This window comes from Antechinus flavipes, chromosome 1, assembly GCF_016432865.1.
Source record: "Antechinus flavipes isolate AdamAnt ecotype Samford, QLD, Australia chromosome 1, AdamAnt_v2, whole genome shotgun sequence".
Lineage (NCBI taxonomy): Eukaryota > Metazoa > Chordata > Mammalia > Dasyuromorphia > Dasyuridae > Antechinus > Antechinus flavipes.
In genome coordinates, this window is record NC_067398.1 from 156,873,373 (window position 1) to 156,885,672 (window position 12,300).

The following is a 12,300-nucleotide window of genomic DNA, read 5'->3' on the forward strand; positions in this document are numbered from 1 at the left end:
GTATCATATATGAAGAATGGCAAGATGGGAAGTCTATCTGAACTGTAGAAAACAGGAAGGAGATTAATATATATATATGTACTAAAAGCAGGAAGAAATTTTGGGACCATTATTGAAGTTATTTTTATCTTTGAATTAATAGAAAGACATTGAAATGTTTTGAGCAGAGGAATAATGACTTGGTTATGCTTTAGGAAAATCATTTTGGTAGCTATGTGTAATGGGAAGAACTTTTGAATCAGGGAGATCAGTTAGGTCATTGCAGTAATCTAGTTGATAGGTGATGAGGTCCTGAATGGTGTTTTTGACAGAGAAGAACTAAAAAAAATTGATCCCTGGGGCAGGCAGGGAGAAGACTGTGATAAGGATCAGTTTAGCTACATGGTCTCATCCTCTGGGGAGGTCATCTAGGCTGAAAATCAAGTTATGCCAAACCCCTGAGACCCACTGGAGAAGTCTCGAGCAGTCTCACTTTGCTGTGCCCTGCCAGAAATCCCAGTTATGTCCTTGGGGTTAAAATTTCCTTATAAAGTCTACTTAGCCCATCTAAAGGCTTCTGCCTTATTTGGGTCAATCCGGCTCTCTGCCTCATAGTGTCTTTCCCCTTCCCCATTGCCATCTTGTATCTCCCCCAAGTCCATTATGCTTCTCACTTCTCCTTACAGCTAACTAATTTCTTAGGTCCCTTTCTATATTTAGCCTTCCAGCTAAGGGCATGCCCAACCTCATGGTAATTTGCGTTCCACTGAGGAACTTGTCTTTCATATGCTCTCCCACACTATTTCATATTTACCCTTCCTGGTGTCTATTGTATACCTTCATTTTGGATGTTAACTTCTTTCCCTAAATAAATATACCTTTGCCAAAGAGAATGGCCATTGTGAATTCTTTACATGACCAAATCCCAACTTTTGGTGCCTGCTATCATTTGGTGACTGCAGGGGTCCAGCCTCTGCAGGGGGTTCAGGGGGCTGAGCAGGAGGAATAGGGTCGGCATCAAAGGAAGACAGGAGTTGTGGAGTAGTTTGAGTAAGGAACTAATGGAAGTGATACTCCCACTTCTCTCAGACTCCTTCAGGCTTTATTTTATACTATATCATGGTCATATACTTTTCTTTAGGTCAACATAGTCTTCAGACATGTGTCTGACTTAATGACTAAATGTTGCTACATTTGACATTTAATATTTCAGTAATTTTTTTATGGTTAAGTGTTAATTATTGATTACATTATACAAAGCCAATAATGAAAGGTAAATGTTATACAAGGTTAAATGTCAGTGAATTTTGTTATTTACTTATGTCTTCTTTGTCAATTCTATGGATTGTTTGATTCCTGACTTGAAACCATATACATAGGCATTTAGGGCAATTCCTAGTTGTACTTTAACCATCTTTTGGTTCCTAGATATACTGGTCTTTTCTGAGTCTAAGTTGGTAAACATTATTATTTTTTGGACCTTTGGATTCTTTCCAGTAGTGACAATGCTTTTCGTGGTGTTCTCTTCTCTATCAATTTGTCTCAGTGAGAGATTAGTTTTATTAGGACAGAATATGCATGTGGAATCATTTCTAGTTAATTTGCCCAAATTCCCCTCATCAGATTTTTTTAGATAACGTTTTAGTGCTGTAATCAAGCCAATTATAAATAATATAGGAAATAGTAGTCCACTAATGAGAATCATAGAAGGAAATGTTGTTCCTGCATGAGTGCTGTGTACATTTGATCTCAGTGCTAGGCTTTGCCAATCATCTTAGAGATTGTGGCTCCCAACAGGTGACCAACCCCATACCATAGAGCACATCATTAGGTAATAAATGTGAATTGCAAAAAAAGGGTCAGATTTGAGAAATGTTAATACAGGTAGATGTGACAACTGTTGAATATATGAGATCAAAGGAAATTAAGAGTTAAAGTTAATACTTGTTTTAAGAACCTGGGAGGTTAGAAGAATAGTAGTGTCTTTGATAGAAATAGGGAAATTCATAAGAGAGTGAGATTTGAGATTGAGAAAGACTCATGAATTTTCTTTTGCCATATATTAACTTTGAAATCTCTATAGGACATCCAGTTGGAAAGAGATGATGGTAGAAATAAGGATCTGGGAGTTACCTACATAGAAGTGATAGTTAAGCCCGTAGGAGTTGAGTCACTAAATAAAATATATGTACAGAGAAAAGAGAAGAGGGCCCAGGATACAGCCTTGGGACATACTCACAGATAATGTGCTATAGGTGATGATCAAGCTATGGAAACTGAGAAGGAACAGATAAGTTAGAAGAGAACCAGGATAAAGTAATACCACTTAAAAAAAAATAGAAGAGAGATTATTTGAGGAGAAGGTATTTAGCAAGAGTTAAATGCTGCAGAAAAATCAATAATGATGAATACAGAAAAAAAAAACTATCCTTTTCATCAAGGCTTGAGATCATTAGAGTGTAAGTTTCTTGGGCAGGCATCATTTTGTGTTTTCTTTGTATCCTCATAACATAACAGGTGCTTGGTACATTGTTATTGCTTAATAAATTCTCAATAATTGATTAGTTAAGTGATTGGTAGCTTTGGAGAGAGTTTTACTTATGTGATAGGTCAGAAGACAGGTTTTGAAGGTGAGAATATGAATGTGCATAGCTTTTTCAAGAAGTTTGACTATTAATGGGAAGTTCAGTAACTTTGTTGTTGTTCTTTCCAACTCTTCATGACTTCTTGGACCCTGGCATGCCCTTCTAACTTGCCCAAATATATCCAAGTTTATGTTCATTGCTTCTAGGACACTATCCATCTCATCCTCAGTTTTCGCTTTCTTCTTGTGCCTTTCATCTTTCCCAACATCAGGTCTTTTTCAGTGAGTCCTGTTTTCTCATCACGTGGCCAAAATATTTAAGTTTCAGTTTTTGACTTTCCAGTGAATAATCTTAATTTCTTTACTGACCAATTTGATCTCCTTTCTGTCTGAAGAAATCTCACAAGTCTTTCCTAATACCACAATTTGAAAGCACCAATTCTGTGACACTCAGAATTCCTTTGGTAGGATCTACTGAGGATCTTTTTAAGAATGTGAGGGATTGAAGCATATTGGTATACAATAAAGAAGAAAACAGTAGATAGGAAGAAATTAAAGATTGGAGAGAGAAGAAAGATGGACTCCAGCAATCCACTAGAAAAAAAGAGGATGGGATTAAGACCACATATTGGAGTGTTGGTCTTGATGAGGACGAGTCCACATCATTATCAGAGATTTGGGTAATGGGAAAAATGGGAGATGATAACCAGAGTTTTGAGGTATAAATGGCAGGGTAACACTCTTACTATGAATAGTTTCTGTTTTTTTTCCCAAGCATAAGATGAAGTCTTCAGAGAAAATAGTGAAGATAGTGGTAAATGTGGAAGGTTTAAGGAGAGAGGAAAAAAAGGTTTAAGTTAGACGGGAAAAAAAAATCTATGTGGGAAGAGAGAGAGTCACTTATTGAGTAAAAAGGTTGCCTTAGTTCAATGAAGGCCAAGTTTAAATTAAATTAGCATTAATTGAAGTAGACTTAACATTTTGGTTATATGTGAAATCCTCTAGTTCTAGTTAGCACATGAGTAGAAGTAGAGGACTAAATTGTTGTACTGTTTATAGACATAATCTGCTTTCTTTCTCTTTCATGATGTACCATCATCCGTCTCTGTGTCTTGCATAGATTGTCCCCCAACCCTGGAATTCACTCTCTTCTAACCTCCATATTCTAGAATTCCTGATTTCCTCCAAATCTCAACTCAAGCATCACTTTCTTTATGATGTCTTTCTTGGTTTTTCCAGTTTTGGTGCTTTCACCTTCTTTCTGTCCCCTGCAATTACTAAATATTTACACACAATGCACACTAATCCACATAGTGCATATGGATAAAATAAACATGTATATATGTGTATATCTACATTATATATGATACATAAAATTTATATTTATTTATTTATACACACATGCATGGCATACATGCTTGATAATATATTATTTCTTTGAGTGCAGAGACTGTTCATCTATCTTTTTATCCCACATATATCACACAGTGTTTTGCACATATTAAGTCTTTAATAAGTTTGTTGATTGGTAATTTTTGTATTTTACTTAGAGAATATGATTTAATTGAAAAAGTAAAAAATGTGTATGAATGATGCTATATTCTTTTTAAAGGATTTTGAATATATTAATTCATTATGAAAAATTTTCATAATAATTAAAATGCTTTCCTCTGTAAAAGGGTCAGCAGAAAAATCACTGATGGCAAGAAGAGATTCACATTTATATCACTTTATCTGCTATCTCCTGTTATAATTATATTTTATTCTTAGTTAAAATTATGAACAGAACAGATGGTGAAGGTTAGGTTTAAATGAATGTCTTTTAAAAAAGCTTTCCTTTGCTAGAAATGGTACCCATCTTCATGTTAGTTCTTTAGTTACATATTTAAGTATAATATAATATTTTGACTATATGCAAAATATCTTAACAAAGTAATAATAATTAAAGTACCATCCACTGATGCTTTAAATCAGAGTTGTCAAATACAGCTGACAAACATTTCCGAGGGCTTCCCAAGCTATATTAAAATATAATTTGGGTAATATTTAATAAAACAAATAAAAATAAAATAAATTATGTAATATTACATTTTAAAATTAAGCCAGGATACAGTGCCTAGAGATCCTTATTTATGACTCAGTGGCCCCCATTTCCATTTGATTTGACACCACTGCTACAGATAATACTGATTAAACAATAATAATGAATTTCTTATGAAAAGACTTTTATTCCTTATTTTACATGTTTCTCAGTGTCCAGGACAGGACATTTTCATACGAATCCTACATTATGCTTGTTGTTTTATGCAGAACTAAAACCATCAATGTGAAATAATGTATTTTTCTAGTTACAAGAAGTATTTCACATACAGATCTTTTAAAAACTTGTATTATTATTGACATTCATAGGATCCTAAAAATAACAATTCACAGTGGTATGGTTGAAATTTAACAGTAATTTATCTTCTAATTATCAAAATAATTAAATGGCATCTGAATGCATGGCAATGTTATAGGTGTGATTGTCTGTTGTTATTGTCACCACAGATTGAAGAGACCTATTGTATATATGTCATTATGTTAACCCAGTTGAAGATGCATACAAGGAAATTGGTCCTGTATTTGGTGTTTCTTCCTGAATAAGATTTTAATACACAGATTTTAGATAGCTAACTAAAATATGTCATAAAGATCTGACAAATGGAAAATATCATAGATTAAAGCACATTAATTCTGTGAGTGGTGTACTAATACAGAAAGATTAGGAAAATTTCCCAAGGAAACTTTATTTAGACATATTTTGATTGTTTAAGAAATAGTTTTTTAAAAGGGTTAATTTTTTGACAGTGATGTGAAATTTGTCGATTTTGAAGACTTTAGATTTTGATGTAAACTATTTAAAGTCATTCTGTAAAGTAAATACACAGTAGTTGAGTTTTTACTGAATTTAATCAAATGAGAATTGCTTTGGAGTTCCTAGTGCATTCTTGTTTTAAATTTAATGTTAATTTTATCAGCTGTACATACTTTGCATAGAGGCTTGAGAATCAATAGGTTGCCTTGACAACTCTAATTGAAAATATTTCGTGCAAATATTTGCCCTATGAATTCTTCAAATATCTTGCCTTATAGCACTATAGCATTGAACTGTGTCTTGGATTTCACTGTTGACTTTTGTTTTAGTGAACTTTGCATAATATTTATCCCATTTTGTAACTTTAAGATTAAAAACTTTTTTATATCTTCATGTGAATTACATTAGCTTCCTGTCATGCCGTATCTATGTATCTTTCTTGCCAATTTTATTTTAGAATAATTCATTTTAGAAAATGAGTGTTGAGAATAGGCAAAAATCTTTACAGGTGTAATGCACATTTTTTGGTGTGTGTTCCTATTTGAAACTTAATGGCTACTTGAGAGATCTGTTTCTTCCCCATTTTCAGTAACTTGTCATGTCTTAAGCAGAGAATTTGATATTTTAAAACTGTGCCTTTCTATTCCATTAAAAAAATCTGGATTCTTGGAAGTATTCAAAGGTGTAATTGAATACTATACAAACAAAATGCAGATTTGAGAAAGATATGTTGATAGCCAGATCTTTTTTGCTGAGATTTTAGGAGCACTTCCCACTGCCCTTACACAAGTTTAATACAGTCACTGAGCTGTTAAAAACCTAATCCCATATTTTTAAAAAAAAATACAAAAACAAATTGTCTTATCTTTCTGCCTGATCTCTTTTCAAGTGCTAACACAATAGAAACAGTGGGTGATCTGTCAATGCGTTTGGTTTGTCAATGATGGTTTTATATAAACATTGGTGGGGTAAGAAATAAAATTCGCACAGTAAAATATGATTTCATCTGCCTTTTCTCTGCAGCTCCGTGGCTCATGCTGCGGTGTGAAATTCTCATTTTACACACTTTGCAGGCGGAGCACATGAATTATGCATTGAGCAAGAGAAATCTCCTGCTTCAACTCCTATATGCATTTACCCAGGTTCTGTCTCTATTACCAAGATGAATTGCAAATGGAGGAATGTTAGATGGAATATGGCTCTTAACTTCTTTGTTTAGAATTCAGATTTTTCTTTTCATAGTAGATGCTTTGAATAAGAAAATGTTTTGATTTTTTAAAAAAAAATTAGATAAACAATGAAATATAATGTAAGAGGAAAATGCCAGGCACACCACAAGCTTTTTATAGCTTTGATTTGGAATGCAAGGCTTTTTCAATTCAGCAGAAATGACCATTATCTGTTGCTAATGTTGTATTTCAGTCACTATTATTTGCTCTTCCCAGAAAGTCAATGAATTTCTGTCCTTTTAAGACCTTTTTCTTTGTCTTTTAAGTTCTAATAAGAGCTTATGCCGATTTCATCTGCAGCTTTGTTCTGTGTATGTGACATTATATATATTTAGTAGATATTGTTATATATTCTTAGCTGTGCAGTAGGAAATAAGATATAGATTTACTTCAAGCTTTACCTTGATCCTGATTTGATGGGTTGCTAATTTTTCAGGTGATAGTCATGATTCTATAATAGTAGCTTACAGAAAACAACACTTTTTTGCACTCAGTGCAACATTTTCTTTTTTTTTCTTTTTTTAAAATTTTATTTATTTATTTATTTTATAATAACTTTTTATTGACAGAACCCATGCCAGGGTAATTTTTTACAACATTATTCCTTGCACTCACTTCTGTTCCGATTTTTTCCCTCCCTCCCTCCATCCCCTCCCTTAGATGGCAAGCAGTCCTATATATGTTAAATATGTTGCAGTATATCCTAGATACAATATATGTTTGCAGAACCAAACAGTTCTCTTGTTGCACAGGGAGAATTAGATTCAGAAGGTAAAAATAACCCTGGAAGAAAAACAAAAATGCAAATAGTTTACATTCATTTCCCAGTGTTCTTTCTTGGGTGTAGCTGCTTCTGTCCATCATTTATCAATTGAAACTGAGTTAGGTCTCTTTGTCAAAAAAATCCACTTCCATCAGAATACATCTTCATACAGTATCGTTGTTGAAGTATATAATGATCTCCTGGTTCTGCTCATTTCACTTAGCATTAGTTCATCTAAGTCTTGCCAGTCCTCTCTCTATTCATCCTGCTGGTCATTTCTTACAGAACAATAATATTCCATAACGTTCATATACCACAATTTACCCAGCCATTCTCCAATTGATGGGTATCCATTCAATTTCCAGTTTCTAGCCACTACAAACAGGGCTGCTACAAACATTTTGGCACATACAGGTCCCTTTCTCTAGGGGATAAGCCCAGAAGTAACACTGCTGGATCAAAGGGTATGCACAGTTTGATAACTTTTTGGGCATAATTCCAGATTATTCTCCAGAATGGTTGGATTCATTCACAACTCCACCAACAATGCATCAGTGTCCCAGTTTTCCCGCATCCCCTCCAACATTCATCATTATTTTTTCCTGTCATCATCCAATCTGACAGGTGTGTAGTGATATCTTAATTTGCATTTCTGTGATCAATAGTGATTTGGAACACTCTTTCATATATGAGTGGTAAAGTTTCACTTTCATCATCTGAAAATTGTCTGTTCATATCCTTTGACCATTTATCAATTGGAGAATGGCTTGATTTCTTATAAATTTAAGTCAATTCTCTATATATTTTGGAAATGAAGCCTTTATCAGAACCTTTAACTGTGAAGATGTTTTCCCAGTTTGTTCAGTGCAACATTTTCAAATGTCACGTGGTACTAAGCTTTTTTGCTGGGTAATTATAACCTAGATAAGTTGGGATTGTTATCCTGAGCCTGTGTTTTCACTAAACTTACAACTTTTTGATTCTAAGCTATGGAACCAAAATTCATCTGTTTATTCTGAACATTAAAGCAATGTTTTACGTGAGATGACAAAAGAAAAAGCTTAAAAATTTTAAAGAAGAAAAGAGATTGTTCATTTAGTTGATGTTGAATTGCCAGCATAGAAAAAATATTTGGGTGAAACATGTCTTAGAAGCATTCAGCTTTTACAATTTTTGGGGAAATTGGTTGGAATTTCTGATATTATTAGAAGTGGTATGTAGGTAGCACAATATGAAGAGTGAATATCTTTATTTTAATTGTTTCTTGAATTTATGGTAATGACCCCCCCCTTTCACATTCCAAATAACATAGATTTCTAAACATATATTTATATAAGAGGTATAGAAAAAAGAGGGAATAGGAGGAATGTGCCAAGGAAAAAATTGGCATTAAGTAAATCTTTAAGTTATTTAAAAATTATGCATAGTGAATTTAAGTATATAAATCATAAAGTAATTTGGCTTATGTATCATTCACATAACACATATAATATCTTGGGCCTTCTGCTTTCTTTGTTTTGTCTTCATGTTTTCATCTTTAAAAAGCAGGTATTGGTAGATAGTATTCAGGTTAAATAATCCTATATCTATGACTCAAGATGATTTAACTTAAAGGAAATATAGTTCTTAAAGACAAAGTGACATTGGCCCTGGTAAATTCTTCCTGAATTCCTAATTGGTTACTCAGCACTTAGTATGTGCTTATTTACTAAGTCATGAATTAATTTACTAGAGTGTACTATGTGTATGTACTCACAACTGATTCTTACCATATTAACAATAGGCAAGAGACTTAAAAGTTTCAGAAATGAATTATTGGTCTAGTTTAGCTATAGCCAAATTTATTCCCAGTGTAAGAAGCTTGAAGTTTAAACTGTCAGTTTGTTCCCCAGGAGTTTGGGAGTAGGTATAATGGTTCTTGGCCAATAGGGTCAGACCAAGAGTATTGCTTCTGGATTAAGAACAAAGGAATATATGTTTAGAACCTTAGCAATTATGGATTAAAAGTGAAAAGGTACACATTTTATTCTTATTTGTGAACCAAAACTGCTATATCCTTTGGAACATAGATAACTTGGCTACTAGAGAAATGTCAACAAGCTTTACTTCTCTAATATTTAATATTTTCCTCTAAATAGCCTTAGAGGAAAATACTCTAGAATTAAGATTCCATTAGATAATTAGATATAATCATGGATTGACTCTCAAAAGAATAGGGATAGTTTAAAGGAAAATGGTGAGAAAAGGCACAAAGTTAAGTACGTGAGCTCAATAGTGTGTGTACACATGTATGTGTACATGCACATGAGCATGTGGATAACACATACATGTGTGTGAGAGAGAGAGAGTGTGTGTGTGTGTGTGTGTGTGTTTTCATCCCCACTGGGAAAGATTATACATGATCTACTCATTTTTATGTTTCCAGTTTTGTAGTTTGTATAGATGAAGTAGAGGTTTCGATTGCTTGCGGAGTGAAGATATCATATAATGTTCAAGGGCATTAGTTATATAGTCCATTAAGGGAACTTTAGTTTTTTGTAGAAAAATTTTTTAAAAGGAAATTTTCTTAAACCCAGTTTTCCAGGAACTGAATGTGGAGATTCTAGAAATTGAATCTCATTACTATGCCCACAGGGCTGTAAAACTTTGATTCAACAACACCAGGATTAATTATATTTTAAAGAGATTATTTAAAAGGGGAAAGGACCCACATGTACAAAAATACCTATAGCAGCTTTTATAAAGTAGCAAAGAATTGGAAGTGGAGTGGATACCCACCAGTTGGGGAATGACTAAATAAGTTGTAGTATATGAATGTAATGGAATACCATTGTGCTATAAAAAATGATGAACAAACAATTTTCAGAAAAACCTGGACTTATAGGAACTGATATTCAGTGAAGTGAGCAGAACCAGGAAAATATTGTACACAGTACCATTGTGCAATGATCAACTACAATAAACTCAGCTCTTCTCAGCAATATGATACAAGACTATTCCAAAAGACTTATGATGGAAAATGACATCCATACTTAGGGAAAGAACTATGAAATATAAATACAGAGTGAAGCATGCTTATTTTCATTTTTAAAAAAATAGAATCTCATTCCTTTGAGAATGCTTTAATTTTGTTGCTGCTGCTGCTGACAAAGAAAAGCAGAATTTCTGAATTGTAAAATAAATGAATAAAATAGCTAGAATTTTTTCTCTTCTTGAATTCTTTGTGTGTATTTTTTTTTGAATTGGAATATTTGTTTGTGTATAAAATTTATTTTCTTTGAAAAGGAAAAAAGTAATATGTATTATTTTCAAGTCTTTTCCTTTAGACAGTTGTTCTTAACTTTATCAAAGTCCTTAAAATGTGTGAAAATGTGATAACATAGTAGTGAGTCAAGGGAGGAGAGGGAGACCCCAAAAGCAGTTAACTAATATGAACTCCTTATCTGTTATAAAGCATCATTTTCACATATTAAAAAGATTGTAACTTATTTGAAAATTTTGATTAATTTTGTTGTTTTTATCATAACCAAAAATTAATTGATTTTTATGTTCCTAAAGTATTTTATTTAATTTCAGCAGTTCTGATTTTAATCTTCAAGTTTTTTTATTGAATATCCATTTACCTATGAACAACATATGTTTTTAAGACATTTATTTATTATTTAGAGATAGATATCATCTAGTCATTTATGCCAAAATTTTAAATTTGCAACTTACACTTAAAAACATTTTATGTATACATTGAATAATATTTAAGACTCTAAGCAGAACACACTAGCACAATTTGTTTTTGAAGTTAGGGGAGAAATTACTTTTAAATGGAAAAATATGTAAACTATCAAATATGTGTTACTTTTGACAGAAAGAAGAGAAGAAAACTTGGCCAGAAAGACAACCTAATAAAAAAGATGTTTCTCTTCTAGATCTAGATGATTGTAAGTATTACATCTTTGAAGTTTATGATTTTCATTTTGATCAACTCTGACTTTTTTTTTTTTTTTTTTTATAAATCTCTCTTTAATTCAGCTTTAGGCATCTGTTAAATACTTTATAGAATGAAGGGCCTAGATGGAATTTTCCTGAAATCCTATGTCTTGACATTTAGGGAACAATTTTGTATTTTTCATAGAAGGGATGAGGCAGTAATAATGGCCCTTGCTTAAAAATTATGTCCATTTAGAAAAGTTACTAGCAAGGAAATTGCTTTCATTTTACTTTTTTTTTTTTCCTGTGTTGTACCTTTGCAGAATGCCTACCTTGCCTACTCTTAGTCCTAATTTTGATAATTGTTTCTTTTTTTCCTCTTCATAGTTTTCTTAACTACCACAACTGTCTTATGAAAATAAGAAGAGGATCTGAGATGTATCTTCAGTGGGAAATTCCATCCATAGCCCATAATTAAGTAATTAAGGTCTAGGAAGTTGCCTAAGGCAAATAGAGTGCAAATAACTTGCCCAAGGTCCCACATCTAGTAAGTTTAAGAGTAAAAATTTAAGTCTTTCTGACTTCAAGCCTAGCCCTCCATCCAAGATACTATAACAGCTACATGCAGGGTATTCCAAAAGTCTTATTAGCAATAAGCTTTTAAAGCTTAAGACTGCTTAAAACTTTTGATATACCCTATATAGGAATAAAATCATTGGGTAGAAGAATTTTTAAAAAATCATTTAAGCTTATTTTACTTTGGCAATTTATACCAAATGCTAGCAAATAAATCCCTACATCTCAAAAAGTATCATTGGCATCATTGCTGTATAAAAATGAGGAGTATATTGGCACTACTACCACTTATAAAACTGGGGGAAAGTTGACAGGTATAGCACTTAAGTATAAACCATTGCTTTTCCTTTCCAGTTAACATTTCATATAGGGTCAATCAAATGCTAAGAAT

At 32.7% G+C, this 12,300-nt stretch overlaps 1 protein-coding gene across 4 annotated transcripts in view; it reads left to right on the forward strand.

Annotated features, from left to right (window-relative positions):
* AP3B1 (adaptor related protein complex 3 subunit beta 1) overlaps positions 1 to 12,300 on the forward strand; it is a 320,898-nt gene that overhangs the window by 222,133 nt on the left and 86,465 nt on the right. For all 4 annotated transcript variants that reach the window (XM_051991812.1, XM_051991813.1, XM_051991814.1 and 1 more), the window contains exon 21: positions 11,272 to 11,344. In XM_051991812.1, the coding sequence (XP_051847772.1) occupies positions 11,272 to 11,344 (73 nt within the window). The remainder of the gene's footprint in view (positions 1 to 11,271; positions 11,345 to 12,300) is intronic.